The sequence below is a fragment of the Canis lupus genome, chromosome 8 (genome assembly GCF_011100685.1).
Source record: "Canis lupus familiaris isolate Mischka breed German Shepherd chromosome 8, alternate assembly UU_Cfam_GSD_1.0, whole genome shotgun sequence".
NCBI classification, from domain to species: domain Eukaryota; kingdom Metazoa; phylum Chordata; class Mammalia; order Carnivora; family Canidae; genus Canis; species Canis lupus.
The window spans coordinates 38887596-38901372 of record NC_049229.1 but is presented as its reverse complement, the minus strand read 5'-3'; the positions used below and the strand labels follow the sequence as shown (position 1 = coordinate 38901372).

At 42.8% G+C, this 13777-nt stretch overlaps 1 protein-coding gene across 5 annotated transcripts in view; it reads right to left on the bottom strand.

The window, feature by feature from the left end:
* Positions 1 to 13777, bottom strand: part of SYNE2 (spectrin repeat containing nuclear envelope protein 2) — a 268443-nt gene that overhangs the window by 17708 nt on the left and 236958 nt on the right. For 4 of the 5 annotated variants that reach the window (XM_038544908.1, XM_038544909.1, XM_038544910.1 and 1 more), the window contains one exon: positions 5646 to 5808. In XM_038544908.1, coding sequence (XP_038400836.1) covers positions 5646 to 5808 — 163 coding nt within the window. Of the gene's footprint in view, positions 1 to 5645; positions 5809 to 12292; positions 12424 to 13777 lie in introns of those variants that run through there. The other variant, XM_038544912.1, reaches the window with a different exon arrangement.

Here is a 13777-nt window from a genome sequence, read left to right as displayed (position 1 = left end):
GTGGGACCCACTCCATACCACCTGAATGCAAGGGTCTCCCATTCAGACATGGCTTCTGGGAGATTTTCCTTGAGAGTCTCTTCAGCAGGACCTAAAACTTCAGGAAAACTCTTAACCTTTTAAGGGTCACAGAATTCTTAAAGCTACTGATACCTTTGTGCCATCTTCACCTCAAATCATGCATACAACAGCACACTGTCCACGGCCTCTCCATGAACCCATTCTAGGACTCCATGGGCCCAAGGGAAGAGTTTAGGAATAGAGACCCCACTTCCCCAACTGATGGAGTCCAACCAAGGGGGCATGGTCTCTCTGGAGTCTTGTCCTATGATGGTGAGTGACAGTAATGCTTCCAGATTCAGGAAAAAGAGCATTCATGAAGAGACAATGCATGGTTATGGGGAAAACTAAAAACTTGTTTAATAATAAACATGGCATTTTCAGGTATCACTTAGCGCATATTTCTTTTGCACACCACAGGAGGGTCAGAGGAGGGAGAGATGAGGAGCCTCTTTGTTTTGCCACTGTCTGTAGAAAGGCAACATGAAGTTCACTCCAGGTCACTTCAATATTTAATAATTTTGGAAATGACTATTATTAGATAAGACTAACATTTTCTTACTTTTCTTCTGATAAATGTACAATTATGATCATTCTTTGTCCAGGTGAATATGAAAGAATAAAACGTTAATACTCAAATGGCATTTTAAATCAAGCAGCTTTTTTTGGGATGCCTGGGTGGCTCAGTGGTTGAACGTCTGCCTTCCACTCAGGGCATGATCCCGGGGTCCTAGGATCGAGTCCTGCATTAGGCTCCCCACACGGAGACTGGTTCTCCCTCTGCCTATGTCTCTGACTCTTTGTGTCTCTCATGAATAAATTCTTAAAAAAACAAACAAACAAAAAAAAACTCAAGCAGTTTTTAATAGGATCCTAACTGATTACAAACAAGTACCACAAAGTTGTAGTAAGAAAATGTATTTTCTAGAGGTGGCTAGCTTGGAGGAGCATGTGACTATTGGTCTTCAGACTGTGAGTTCATATCCTGTGTTGGGTGTAGAAATTACTAAAAAATAAACTTTTTTTTTAAAAAAGGAAAAAAAAATGTATTTAGTTTGTCACCCTGTGTGTCCTGTGAAGATACATGAATGCGGTGACATTTTTTAAGCTCTGCAGGCCAGGAAAAATGGTAGAAGTCTTCCTGGGGTCTATGCAAACATCAGTTTTATAATTACTAAGGGTTTTTTTTTTTCTTTTTCTTAAAGATTTTACTTACTTACTTGAGAGAGAGTACGAGCAGGGAGAAGCAGACTCCCATGAACAGGGAGCCTGATGTGGGGTTTGATCCCAGGATAATGACCTGAGCTGAAGGCAAGATGCTTAACTGACTGAGCCACCCAGGTGCCCCTATAATTACTAGGTTCAAATGGAATTCAAGCTTTAAGAATTCTTGTTGGCTCATGGAATTGTCATGAACTTTGCTAAAATTTACTGGCATTGATAAATATCTCTTTTGACTTTATTAAAGTAAATAAGGAATCCTAACATTGGTGCTAAATTAATAACAGTGACAATTTTAACTGAAAAATGGTACCTGCTCCTGACCTCACTTGGTTGGGTTGGGTAGGATCTGGTTGAAAGTACTAAAAAGTCTAGTCTAAGGATAAATGTGAATGCTGCAGATTTTAATAGACTCATTACAGTTTCTCTACCTTATTTATTCAGCTTATATTGAACAAAATGGCTGTAGACAACTGATTAATACATAGAGTGAATGGGAACAAGAAATGAGCTCTGTGGGAGCCTGGGTGGCTCAGTCAGTTGAACGTCTGCCTTCAGCTCAGGTCATGATCCTGGAGTTCTGGGATCAAGTCTTGCTTTGGGCTCCCTGCTCAGCTGGAGTCTGCTTCTCCCTCTGCCCTCACCCCACTCATGTTCTCTCTCTCACACTCTGTCTCTCTCAAATAAATAAATAAAATATATTTTTAAAATGAGCTCTATGATAATTTATGAAAGATCATCAACATTTTGGTTCAAAAAAAATTAAAAATTTTCAAAATTTCTAAAACAAACTTTAAAAGTTCTGCAGAATGACCTACTGATTTTGAAGTATGCACTGGTTACTTTGCAAATTATAAAGTAGTGGCCCACATTTAAAAATGCAAACCAAAAAAAAAAAAAAACTAAAAAAAAAAAAAACCTAAAAAAAAATAAAATAAAATAAAAATGCAAACCATTTAAGTGCTAAATGAGTGACATTTTATGAACTGAAACCATCTCACCCCTAGTTCTCATTGAGGCAGGAACACACACAATAATTAGATTTCAAGAACTGTTCAAGTGCAATTTGAAGAATGGGACTTAATAAACAACATAAAACAATGTAAAAGACTTTTACCAATAGTTCTGGAAATGGGCTTCCGTTTGTTTTGTGTTTCTGTTCCTGAGCAGGTGACAAAGAGCTCTGAAGCTGGGAAAGAACTGTGTTCGGGTGTGAGGTGGGGGGGAATGATGATGAGGAGGATCTACAATGGGAGAAGCTGGGGAGAACTCAACCAGGAAAGAGGAGAATACAAAAGGAAGCAGAAAAATAAGATAAAGGGAGAAAAGAAGAAAGCTAGGTTGAGGGGGGCCGGAAATTACATGGGGTGGGCCCAGGGTGGGGAGGGGCAGAAGGTGGCTCCAGATCGGCTCTGGGGGACGGGCTTGGGCTGACCAGCCAGTGGAGCAGAGTGGTCTTGGTTTATGGAGACTGACCTGCTGGGAAGGGGGTTATTGGTAATTACAGGATGAGGGTAACTAAGAGCACTCTTGCCCCACATCACCATATGGCACCCACACAAAGATTGAATGCAAGTGGTTCATGGTTTAAAAGTGTTAAAAGGCTGTTACCATTTCCTTTGCATTTTGAAGATGATATATGCCACAAAAATAACAATATAACCCTTACTACATAAGGAGTTCTACATAAGAGAAACAAAAAGGACTCTGATAAGGTTTGAGTTCTTCCCTCAGGGGCTCCCAGGAACATAATGAGGATCACTTTTGGGGACTGGGGGCTTTTGCAGAAGGCGCTACTAGATGATCCTAGGCTTTTAGGCCTTATTTCTGTAAACAATCATGTAACTTATCATATTTAACTAGTGATAGAAACACAAGTAAGTTGGTTTTGTTTTGTTTTTTAAATGGCCCATACATATTTCTTTTGTGTGACACATTGGTTTTTTGTGGTTTTGATGGAGCCTTTAAGGTCTGGTCCTGGTATAAAAAAAATTTAATACAAAAATACTGAAAGTTTCCTCAGCACATCCGTGGTAGACAGAATATTGGCCACCCAAAGATGTCCATGTCCTTGTCCCCAGAACCTGTGAATACTATGGGGTACATCCCAATAGAGAATTAAAGTTGCCAATCAGCTGATGATTTTAACATCTTGGATTATCCTGGTGGGCCCAGTGTGATCCCAGGGGTCCTTAAAAGTGGTGGGGAGGCACCTGGGTGGCTCAGTCGGTTAAGTGTCTGACTCTTGGTTTTGGCTTAGGTCATGGTCTTGGGGTCCTAGGATCAAGCCCTGAGTTGGGCTCTGCTGAGTCTGCTTGAGATTTTCTCTTCCCCTCTTCCTTTGCCCCTTGCTCTGCTTGCACTCTCTCTCTCTAAAATAAAGTAAAATCTTGGGATGCTTGGGTGGCTTAATGGTTGAGCACCTGCCTTCGGCGCAGGGCGTGATCCCGGAGTGCCGGATCGAGTCCCACATCGGGCTCCCTGCAGGGAGCCTGCTTCTCCCTCTGCCTGTTTCTCTGCCTCTCTCTCCCTCTCTCTCTCTGTGTCTCTCATGAATAAATAAATAAAATCTTTAAAAAAATAAAAAAGTAAAAAAAAAGACTTTTACTTTATTTAAAAAAAATTTAATATTTTTTAAATCTTAAAAAAAAAAAAAAAAAGTGGCAGAGGGGCATAGATGAGTCAAAGGGAGAAGGGACCATGAAAGAAAAGCACAGACAGATGCAATGTTGCTGGCTCTGCTCATGGAGGAAATGGCCATGAGCCAAGCAATATGGGCAGCCTCCTGGCCAAATTTCTGACCTCCAGAACTCCAGTGAGATAATAAATTTGAGTTACATTGCTAAATTTGCAGTAATTTGTTAAAGCAATCATAGAAAACCTAACTTCTTTACAGAAATGATATTCCTGAACGCCAACTCCTTAATTTGCTTTGGATTATGACAAGAATTCCATGGCAGTGATTCTGAGTACTATGAAGAGGGAAGCTTCAAATCAACCAGAGTGAAATTATGGGCCACTTCAATACAGGACCAAAACAAGGCCAAGAGGATGGCAGCTACTCCAAACTGTACCCTTTGGGGAATACACATTCTGCAATTTAATGATGTTTTGGCACACCTCAGTTTTATAAAATGTTAACACACATTATTGGCCTCTACCAAATTTAGGCTAAGTGCCCAAGCCAGTATTTTTACTTCATAGCATCACTAAATCATATTAAGTTGAAAGTCAGAGAATAGGCATCCTTTACAAACTATAATAGTAATAGATTGAATAAAGATCAAAGTCAAGAGGAGTATCAAATACTTGGCCTTATTTTATGGTAGCATGAGATATCACTTACTACCATTAAAAGCATTAACTTGAACTCAGGGGAAGTTGTCATTAATTTATCATTACCTTTTGCCCTTGAATCTGTGAGAAAGTTTCAGCACCCAATTCTTTTTCTATGAGTAGCTGTTACATGTGGGTGAATCTTCTTGGTGTGCTGACAGACAGCAAACACCAAGGGTTTGGAAGTAACGTGAAAACAGAAACAAGTCTGAGAACCTGATGACAACAATACTGCTTATATGGTCAAAACAGAATCTGCTCATAGGTCTAAGAAAAAACCCATGAAGGTGAACAAAAACTACCGAAAGGCTACTATAAACTTAATTTTAAAAATAAAGACAAGTTTCAGGCACTGTATAGGAGAATGAACATGTGAATATAAGCTGATGGGAGGGCAGGAAAGTGGATTTGATTAGTCGGTGACATCAATGAGCACCCACCAGATTAATGTGATAATGACACTGGCAGGACTCCGTGGTTTCACACTGTATAGTTTCCAGGGTCGGCTCAGAAGGTGCCTAAACTGATGAGAGAAATGCACAGAATACTGCAAGAGGGGCTTCCTAAGCTACTGGCCTAAGCATCTTCCTTATTATATCTTGTTTTTTTGGGGGGGGCGGGGGGAGCTCTACCAGATGATCTGTTGTCCAATGAAAACTTTCCTTGGTTAGAAAATTTACTTTTCTTTCAATTCATTGCCTTCTAAAACCATATTAACAAAACAAAACAAAGATCCAAGTTAAAAAAAATAACTAAGCAAAACACCTTATCTACCACTAAGACTAAGAGCTATCTCTCAAACATTATTCAAAGTATTTCACAAAGAGGTGTGTGAATGTGGTGGAAGATGGGCAAACAAGAGATGGAGTCTCACACATACAAGAACACAGACAGGTGGTCAGTTTTCTCTGGAAAAAAAACCAATATAGTGAAATGTGAATATGCTAAAAGACAGAGCCAATGCGGGGAAGGTTTGAGTTCGAAGAGATCATAGGCACCTATAGTCTTATAAAAGCTTCTTTCCTCACCTGCTGCTCAGCAAGCCTCTTCTGGATCTCTTGATCGTCACAGACGTCATAGACGACAGGCTTAGAAAGCTCTGACTCAATTCGAGCCAACCAGGTACGAAGGTTGCTCATGTTTTTGTCTAACTGCTGAATAAAAGCAAAGGTCTCCTTCAGCTTCTTCACCCTAAACATATTTGCAGGAGAAAAAGAGGTAAAAAAAAAAAAAAAAAAGCCCAACGTTCAGTGGTGACAAGAATGTGCTAACAAAGGTGTCATAAAGGTAAAAAGCAACTTACGTTTGTTAATGATTTTATAGCAGGAACAGCTCTCACAACACAGATAGGGAGTTTTCACAGAATATGTGACACTTTACAAAATTGCTGGTCTGGTTGATTTTCAAATGGACTAAGAATTAATCCACTCATGCAAATATGAAGTCCTATCCTTCCCAGAGTGGGATACCCTCAGATCCAGTATATCTTTCTAAGGCTCCAGAGGAAAGAGATGCTATCTCATTCTCTCTAGGTTAAAATAAGCACCCTTGGGACACCTGGGTAGCTCAGTCAGTTAAGTGTCTGACTCTTGATTTTTGGCTCAGGTCATGATCTCAGGGTTGTGGAGCTCAGGGTTGGTCCCGAGCTCCATATTAGGATCTGAGCTGAGTGTGGAACCTGCTTAAGATTTTCTCCCTCTCCCACTTCTTCACCCTCTTGCACCTACACTTCCCTCTAAAAATAATATTAAGGGTGTCTGGGTGGCTCAGTTGATTGGGGGTCCAACTTTTGGTTTTGTCTGAGGTCTTGATCCTGGTTGTGGGACTGAACCTTCTGTCAGGCTCTGCCTTCACTGTGGAGTCTGCTTGAGATTCTCTGCCTCTGCTCCTCTCCCCTGGCTTGTGTGCACACTGTCTAAAATAAATAAAATCTTTAAAAAATATAAGGGGCTCCTGGGTGGCTCACTTGGTTAAGCATCTGCCTTTGGCTCAGGTCATGGTCCCAGGGTCCTGGGATTGAGCTCTGCATTGGGCTCCCTGCTCATGCTTCTCTCTCTCACTTTCTTTCAAGTAAATAAATCAAATCTTAATAAACAAAACAAAACAAAGCAAAACAAAAAAAACATAACCACACTTACTTAATAAACTAACTGGATTTCCGTCCAGTTTCTTTCTTGGCTATACTCGAGATTGCAGCAGCCAGGGACTTTCCCTGATGGTTTAAAGATGTTAACATGCCTGGCTCATTTGGTGTTATCTGGCTTATGCTGCTTCTCATGGGACCTTCCTCATGAGCAAGCACAAAACATGAGCTAAAGCCCACCATGGCCAGTCTAAGGGGTTGAAGGAACCTTACACATACACTCAGCCCATTACAGGGCTGCTGTATCAGCCAAAAGGGGAGCAGGGAGTGTGATGAGAAATAGGGCAAATATAACCTACAAACATAGTCCTAAATCATCTGCCTCCTACTCAGTATGGGGCAGACTTGAATGAACATACACTGCATCAGTATATTTGGTGAGCTCACTGGCGTATCAACATACTGTCAAGGGGAAATGACACAGCTGCTGGGAAAATAATTTTTACGTAGATCCTGAAAAAAAGATCCTTCTATAAACTGCTTTCATGGAAGTCTTAAAGCGAGTGAGGGCTTGTTCTGGTAATCTGTGTGTGTGTGTGTGTGTGTGTGTGTGTGTGTGTTTAAGATTTATTTATTTATTTTAGAGAGAGGGAGTGTGAGAAAATGAGAGAGCATGTGAGTGGGGGGAGGGGCAGAGGGAAAGAATCTTCAAGCAGACTCCCTGCTGAGCATGGAGCCCAACACAGGGCTCTATCTCACGACTCATGAGATCATGACCTGAGCTGAAACCAAGGGTTGGATGCTTAACTGACTGAGCCACCCAGGAGCACTTATCTGTGGGAATCTTTGTGAATCCCAGAGACTTGAAGAAATAGCTACAATGCAAAGTTCCCACCTATGGATACTCATGTTACAAGGTGCTGTCAGAACTCCATCCTGCAGCACTAGAAAGAGAAGGTGAGGCACTGGCTCCAACTTGCCAGAAACACGCTACATTCCCTGCTACCGTCCTCTCTTCCTGGACTGCCTGTGAACACCCCTCGTTGCCACCCCCGACCCAGCCAGCTGTGGTTCTGTGGCCAACATGCATATTCTAGATGTTAAGTCTGATACATTTATGCTCAAATGCTATCATAATTGTCATCCTACCCCAACATACCAGTTAAGCACCTTGACCTTTTCAGGTCATCAATGTTCAGTGGCCTCTCTGCCTCCATCCCGGCACTCTGCAAAGTGGCTCCCCTTCCCGACTCTTGGAGCTTCTACCACTGCTCACCAAAGACACTGGGGGGCCCCTTGTCCACATGCTTCTGCAGTACCTGGGGCCTCCTGCCCTGTGTTGTATCTCACTGCTCATTTGCCGTGCACCCATCATGACCATGTCCGCACTAGTCAGGGTGCACAGGGCTTGCTACCTCTGCGTGCACAGCATGGGCGGAGGTCTTGACAAACATTTTTTGTATGAATAAATGTGTACAAGCACTTCCACTACATGCTATTATTTAAGTAGACCACAGAATTGTGTGTGTTTTAGTTTTTAATCTTTACTTCTTTTTTATTTTTTCCATCCTACAATCAACCAAGTCAACCCCGGAGACTGACTTTTAGCTGCAGCTCTATCAGCAGCTAGTTTTATGATTTAGGGAAAAATCCTTTTACTTCAGCTGTTACTTCCTTTTACTTTACTTTATCCTCAGCTTTAGTTAGGCTTCTGAGATCCCTCAAGCTTCAGGGAGATGGTAATACCTGGGTGAAAATAAGGCTAGAGTTCTGGAGTGAACAGACCTGGCTCTAAGTCCCATTGCACCACTGATGAGCTCTGTACCCCTGCAAGGAGCCTAACTTTCCTGATTTCCAGTTTCCTTGTTACCTGCAAAATTGTCCATCTTACAGGTACTTTTGAGATGGAAACAAAAGGATGTATGTGAAGTCTTTGGTGTCGAGTAAGTACTCAGTATAATACTAGCTCTTATTACTGCCAACTGGAATTCTATGATGCTACAATAAAACCTCATTCATAAGGCATTGAACCTTACCAAAGTCTTTTCATAAATATTTATTCTCAGCTGTGCCATGAGGTGGGTAGGCTGAGGAGGAGGCCATGGAGTCTGGTAGTAAAGAGCACAGTCTTTGCAGTCAGGGCCTAGGTTTGAATTCTGACTTTATTTAAGCTCATTGGAAAAGCAGTAGTTATCCCTTCCTTCCTTGGGTGGCTGAGAGGGTTGAATGAGATATAAACACATGAAATGTATTTGGCATAGTGCCTAACAGAGATAAATGTCCAGAAACCATGATCGAGATGATTTTCACGGTGGTAAGTTTTTCCATATTACAATCTTACTGCAAATACCACAAGGAGTTCCCTTCAAAGCCACAAGATGATTTATCAAAAAGGAAGTAACAGAATCTGGAGCCAGGCCTAGATGCAGTTGAAACCTACATCCTGCCTTTGTTCCTGTGGTTTTACAGGTACACCTTCCTCACTCCAATATCTTGTCACCCTGACTGTCTAGGGACCAGAAAGAACACACTAGACAATGCCACAGGAGCTGGGAACCCCAGGCCCTATGGGACAAGGCATCTTCCATGGAGTTAGCAAGAGGCTGCCCTTCTGGAAGGCTCTGACAGGAGAAGTAGCCCAGCCCTGAGAGCTTCCTAGAAATGGGGAGAGGGGCTCGAGTTCAGTGGCCCCTACATAGCTCTCCACTTCCCCCTCTATCAGGTACCTGACCCTACTCCAACCTAAGAATCCCAGTCTATTTTAAAAAGAAAGGGCCAAAATGCCCCTTAAATTTTTTTAAATGACAGAAGCTAACAAGAGACAACAGAACCTGGGTGCAAACACAGAGATGCAGTGATCATGAATCCTGTTAATCCCAGGGTGTAGTGTACAATAAGCTGAGGGAAGAAGTATGGAGCAGGTGGAGGAATAATTTACTTGGCTTCCCCAGGACTATGCTATTCCGGGCCAGTGGTGTCCAAAATGGAGCGCTTACGACAATCCAGTGGAGTATGGGAATAAAATGTTAGACTTTCTACTGTTATGCCTTTCTTTTTAAATGTCCACATTGGATATGCTTTCTAATTCACAAACTTTATTACTATATGAAACAACTATAGAACATGCTGACATTTACCTGTGCCAGGCCCATGGTGCTTTATATGTTAGCCACTCATTTAATCCTCCCAGCAATGCTATGAGATCAGTACTGTTAGCATCTCCACTTGAGACATGAGGTTAACTGTAGCACAGGGATTAAATAACCTGCCCCAGTCACATGGTCATTAAATGGCAGAGGCAGGATTCCAACCTGGACACTCTGGTTCGGAGCTGCTGTTCTTAAGCCCTGTCTTCATGGCAACTCATCTAAACCTGCACACGCGAATGTGCACACATTAGCACGTTAGCTAATATCAGGAATATCAGGCACAGGACAGTTTTTGTTGCTGTTAGGGAACACGATCAGAAGTCTAGACTTGTGGCTCCAGGATACACTTGGAGGTAGAAGCCCATCCACCAAGTGCTATACTTTGGGGACCCACATTTGCCCCTCCATAATTTCTTTCAATATGCATTTAACATGTGCTTGGTCTTGGATCCTCTACAGATTCCCAAGATTCAAGAGATAACTAAAAAATAGGTCTTATTCCCACAGAGCTCATGATCTAATTTAGATCAAATTTTGACATTATAACGCAATTTAGAGGTGCTCAATAAGCATCTTTTGAATGAGCAAATGATGTTCACTTATATCTTCAAACTTGTCTTTTTTATAAAAGACATGGCTATGTTATATATTAGAGGAAAGAGGTAAAGCCAGAGCCATTTTGTCACAAAACAATCTGCTGCCACATTACAAGCCATATATGCTCCTATATACCTTGGGGTTCCATATAGAGCAAGTGAAATACTGACAAACAAGCACACAAATTACACATACACTTAGGGCAAATTAAAGAGGAAGGGAAGGTAGGAGGAAAAGAAAAGAAAAGGTTGCCAGAAGAAGCTACAGAAGATTCATCTAATTCATCTAATGAATCAGGATTAGATTAAATTAGGTTAAATCAGGATTTAACTAACCTCTAGGTCCCAAACTCTGACAGAAGGCATAATATCCAAAACTGCATGGTGATTTTAAAAATTTTTTTCAGACAACCACAACTTATTCTAGGAACCATCAGATATACTGTGCTGTTTGTATTGTTCTATTCTGTACAAATATTGTAATCTAATTATCACCTTTCCCAGGTCAGGAAGTGTGTGTCATTTGCCAACCCAGGCAACCAACCCCCATGTTAGGCCTTGTTAATATCGCTCCTGGAAAAATTTAAATCTTGAGTTAATGTTGGGAGACAAGGAAACCCATTCAGCATCCAGCCTGCTGGCACATGGAAGCAACCGCAATATTGCATTACATCAACCACCGAGGCAATTTGTTTATGTAGCTCCCCATCTCTGCACTTGCCCATATTTTACCCAGGTGCACTCAGCAACATTGCTCATACATATATTTCAGTAAGTCCTATTTCTCCAGGAAAAAAATAGGTGTGACTTCCTGAGTTGAATTCCAATTCTGAGGATTGGAAAAACAACATTCTTAGGTGCAAAGGGGAAGTTTTTCACCTGTGTGGATCAGTGGAAGACTTGGATAGAACTAAAACATTTTATAGGAAACCAAACAAAAATAAGAATTTTGGCTAAGAATAGCTACGAATTAGAGGATCTTTTGCAGGGATTATGGGTAGAAACACAGAAAATAAGGTGAATAAAGTTTTATTTTAATAGTGATAGATCAGAATCTATCTTATGAATCCCGCTCTACCTCCCAAACAAAATCAAGTCCAGTTAATATCAATCTATGTATCAGATCTAAGTCTTACAATGTGTGATGAATTTGGTATTAAAAGCCTCCATTTCTATGGAATAATTTACATTGCGCTCCTATTCTCTACATGCTAAAGGGTTGACAGTTAGAATATGAGGACCCTAGGTCCCATAAATTTTTAAAAAATCCCATGCCAACGTAGACAGCATAACTTAAAAAAAAAAATACTAGGGAAAACTGAGATGGTCGAAGTATCTGAATTCGTGCTGAAACAAACAGATACTGAAGCCTGTGGGGCAGCTGTCACTTGCTGAAAACATTGTACAGATTCTGTACAACTGCATCTTTCTTAAACGACTGAACAGCTTTATAGTAAGATCATTAATTACTCCAAAATCCTGAAGCCCTGATTTGGAGGCATGGACACTACAAGACATTTGAGCTGATCGCCTCTTTGAAGCACTTCTGTCACAGGAGGACTTCCATTTTCCCTGCACAGCGTCATCCCCCCTCTCCCCTGCTTGTCAAAGGCTGACTGCAGACACCACGGGGAGCTGACACTGGGAGAGAGCACCCATCCCCCGCCCCCATGGCTGAGCACACGCGCGCACACACACATGCACACACGCACACGCACACCCTCCACAGCCACATCTCCTGGGTCACTCCTATTGTAACCAAAACGAGGGAGGCGGAGAGCGAGACACACAGGGCCAGCAGCGGCCCCTCGGCCATATGCTGAGCTGCGGGCTGGAGGGGCACTTACTGTGGAGGAGCATAAACCATTCCTCGGGGTTAGCGGGGTTAGCGGCAGCTCCAGGTTCCGGGCGGCACCTCCACCTCCCGGGCCCGGGCAGCCCCTCCCGCGGCGGCGGGCCGCTCCCCCATCCCCATCCCCATCCCCATCCCCATCCCCATCCCCCGGCGCAGCATCCTCCTCGCGCCCCGCTCGGCCTCCGCTCGGGCACGGAGCAGCGCCCCCAGGAAGGAGCCGACCTGCTCCCCTGCTCCCCGCTCACTGCCTGCTTTAATCTCCGTTTTCTCTCTTCCAATAAACAAATATCTCCAGCTCCTTCCTCTCTCTCTCTCTCTTGCGCACACGCACGCACACACACGCGCGCGCACACACACACACACACACATACAGTCTTTGTTCTGACGCTACAGGATTGCAAAGCTGGGGGAAGAAAGTCACAGTGTTATCTTGGCGATGGTTTATTTATGAAGTGCTGTAAACCGAGGGAAGAAACAGATATGGGGCATAGAAAGGAGGATTTCTGTCCTCTTCAAATCAAATTTGTTTCAGGTTTGAAAAAAAAAAAAATGGTGAAATTGGAAGCAGCCCCCTCCCCTCCTGCGGCTCCCCCTCCAATAAGAATACCTTCCTCAGGTGGGGTTTCTGCCCTTTTTAGCCCCGTGCATCCCCATTTAGGTAAGGAGAGTTCTTCTGAGTCTGTTCCTCTGCTTTTTGCAAAAAAATTTGATCTTATAGTCCAAATGGAGTTCAAGACTTTGCAGAGGAAGAAATTTTGCAATTTTCCTTGTCAGCTCCTCCCAGGGCTTAACATCTCTGAAAATTCCTCCATCTCCCTAACCTCGGTTTCTCTAGGGGATCCCAAGTGGCTGATTACTAGAGCACCCTTGGTTTGAGTCCAGCCCCTTTTAGGCTCACTCTCAGCCTTATTTTAAGACTGGATGATATCAATCATTTCTCATGGGTCCCTAAAGCCCAACACTTAGTAATTATTACATCTTGAAGGACAGTGAGCACATTCTAGACCAGTGAAATCAGGACTGCAGATTTGGAAACCGTTCTCCCTAAATGCAACATCTAACTTGTGTTCACATGCTTAGCTGTCCCTGGAACCTGCTAAATATGATCCCCCAAAGCCCAGTACACTGGACCTGCTGGTGCTGCCGGAAGCCACCAACCCCCTGAACGCACTGATGACTGCAGTCTCCTTGAGGAAACCTCCTAACCCCCAGGAAAGCATTTCTGCAGGGCCTGGGAGCAGCAGCCCCATGCTCCAGAGGTGGAATGATCAAGCTGATGGGAAGGAAAACGGAAGCGGGGAGGCTGACCTTATATCTGGCTCTCCCTGCCCTAAAATCTCTAAATCCTCCTAGTCCTACTGGATCAGGCCACAGCAAGCCAACTCTATGACTAGCACCATTGTTTGGTCTTCCAAAATAACCTTGAGAAAATACAGATAAAAAGAGAGCAATGAAAAACTTTATCAATTTAAAGAGG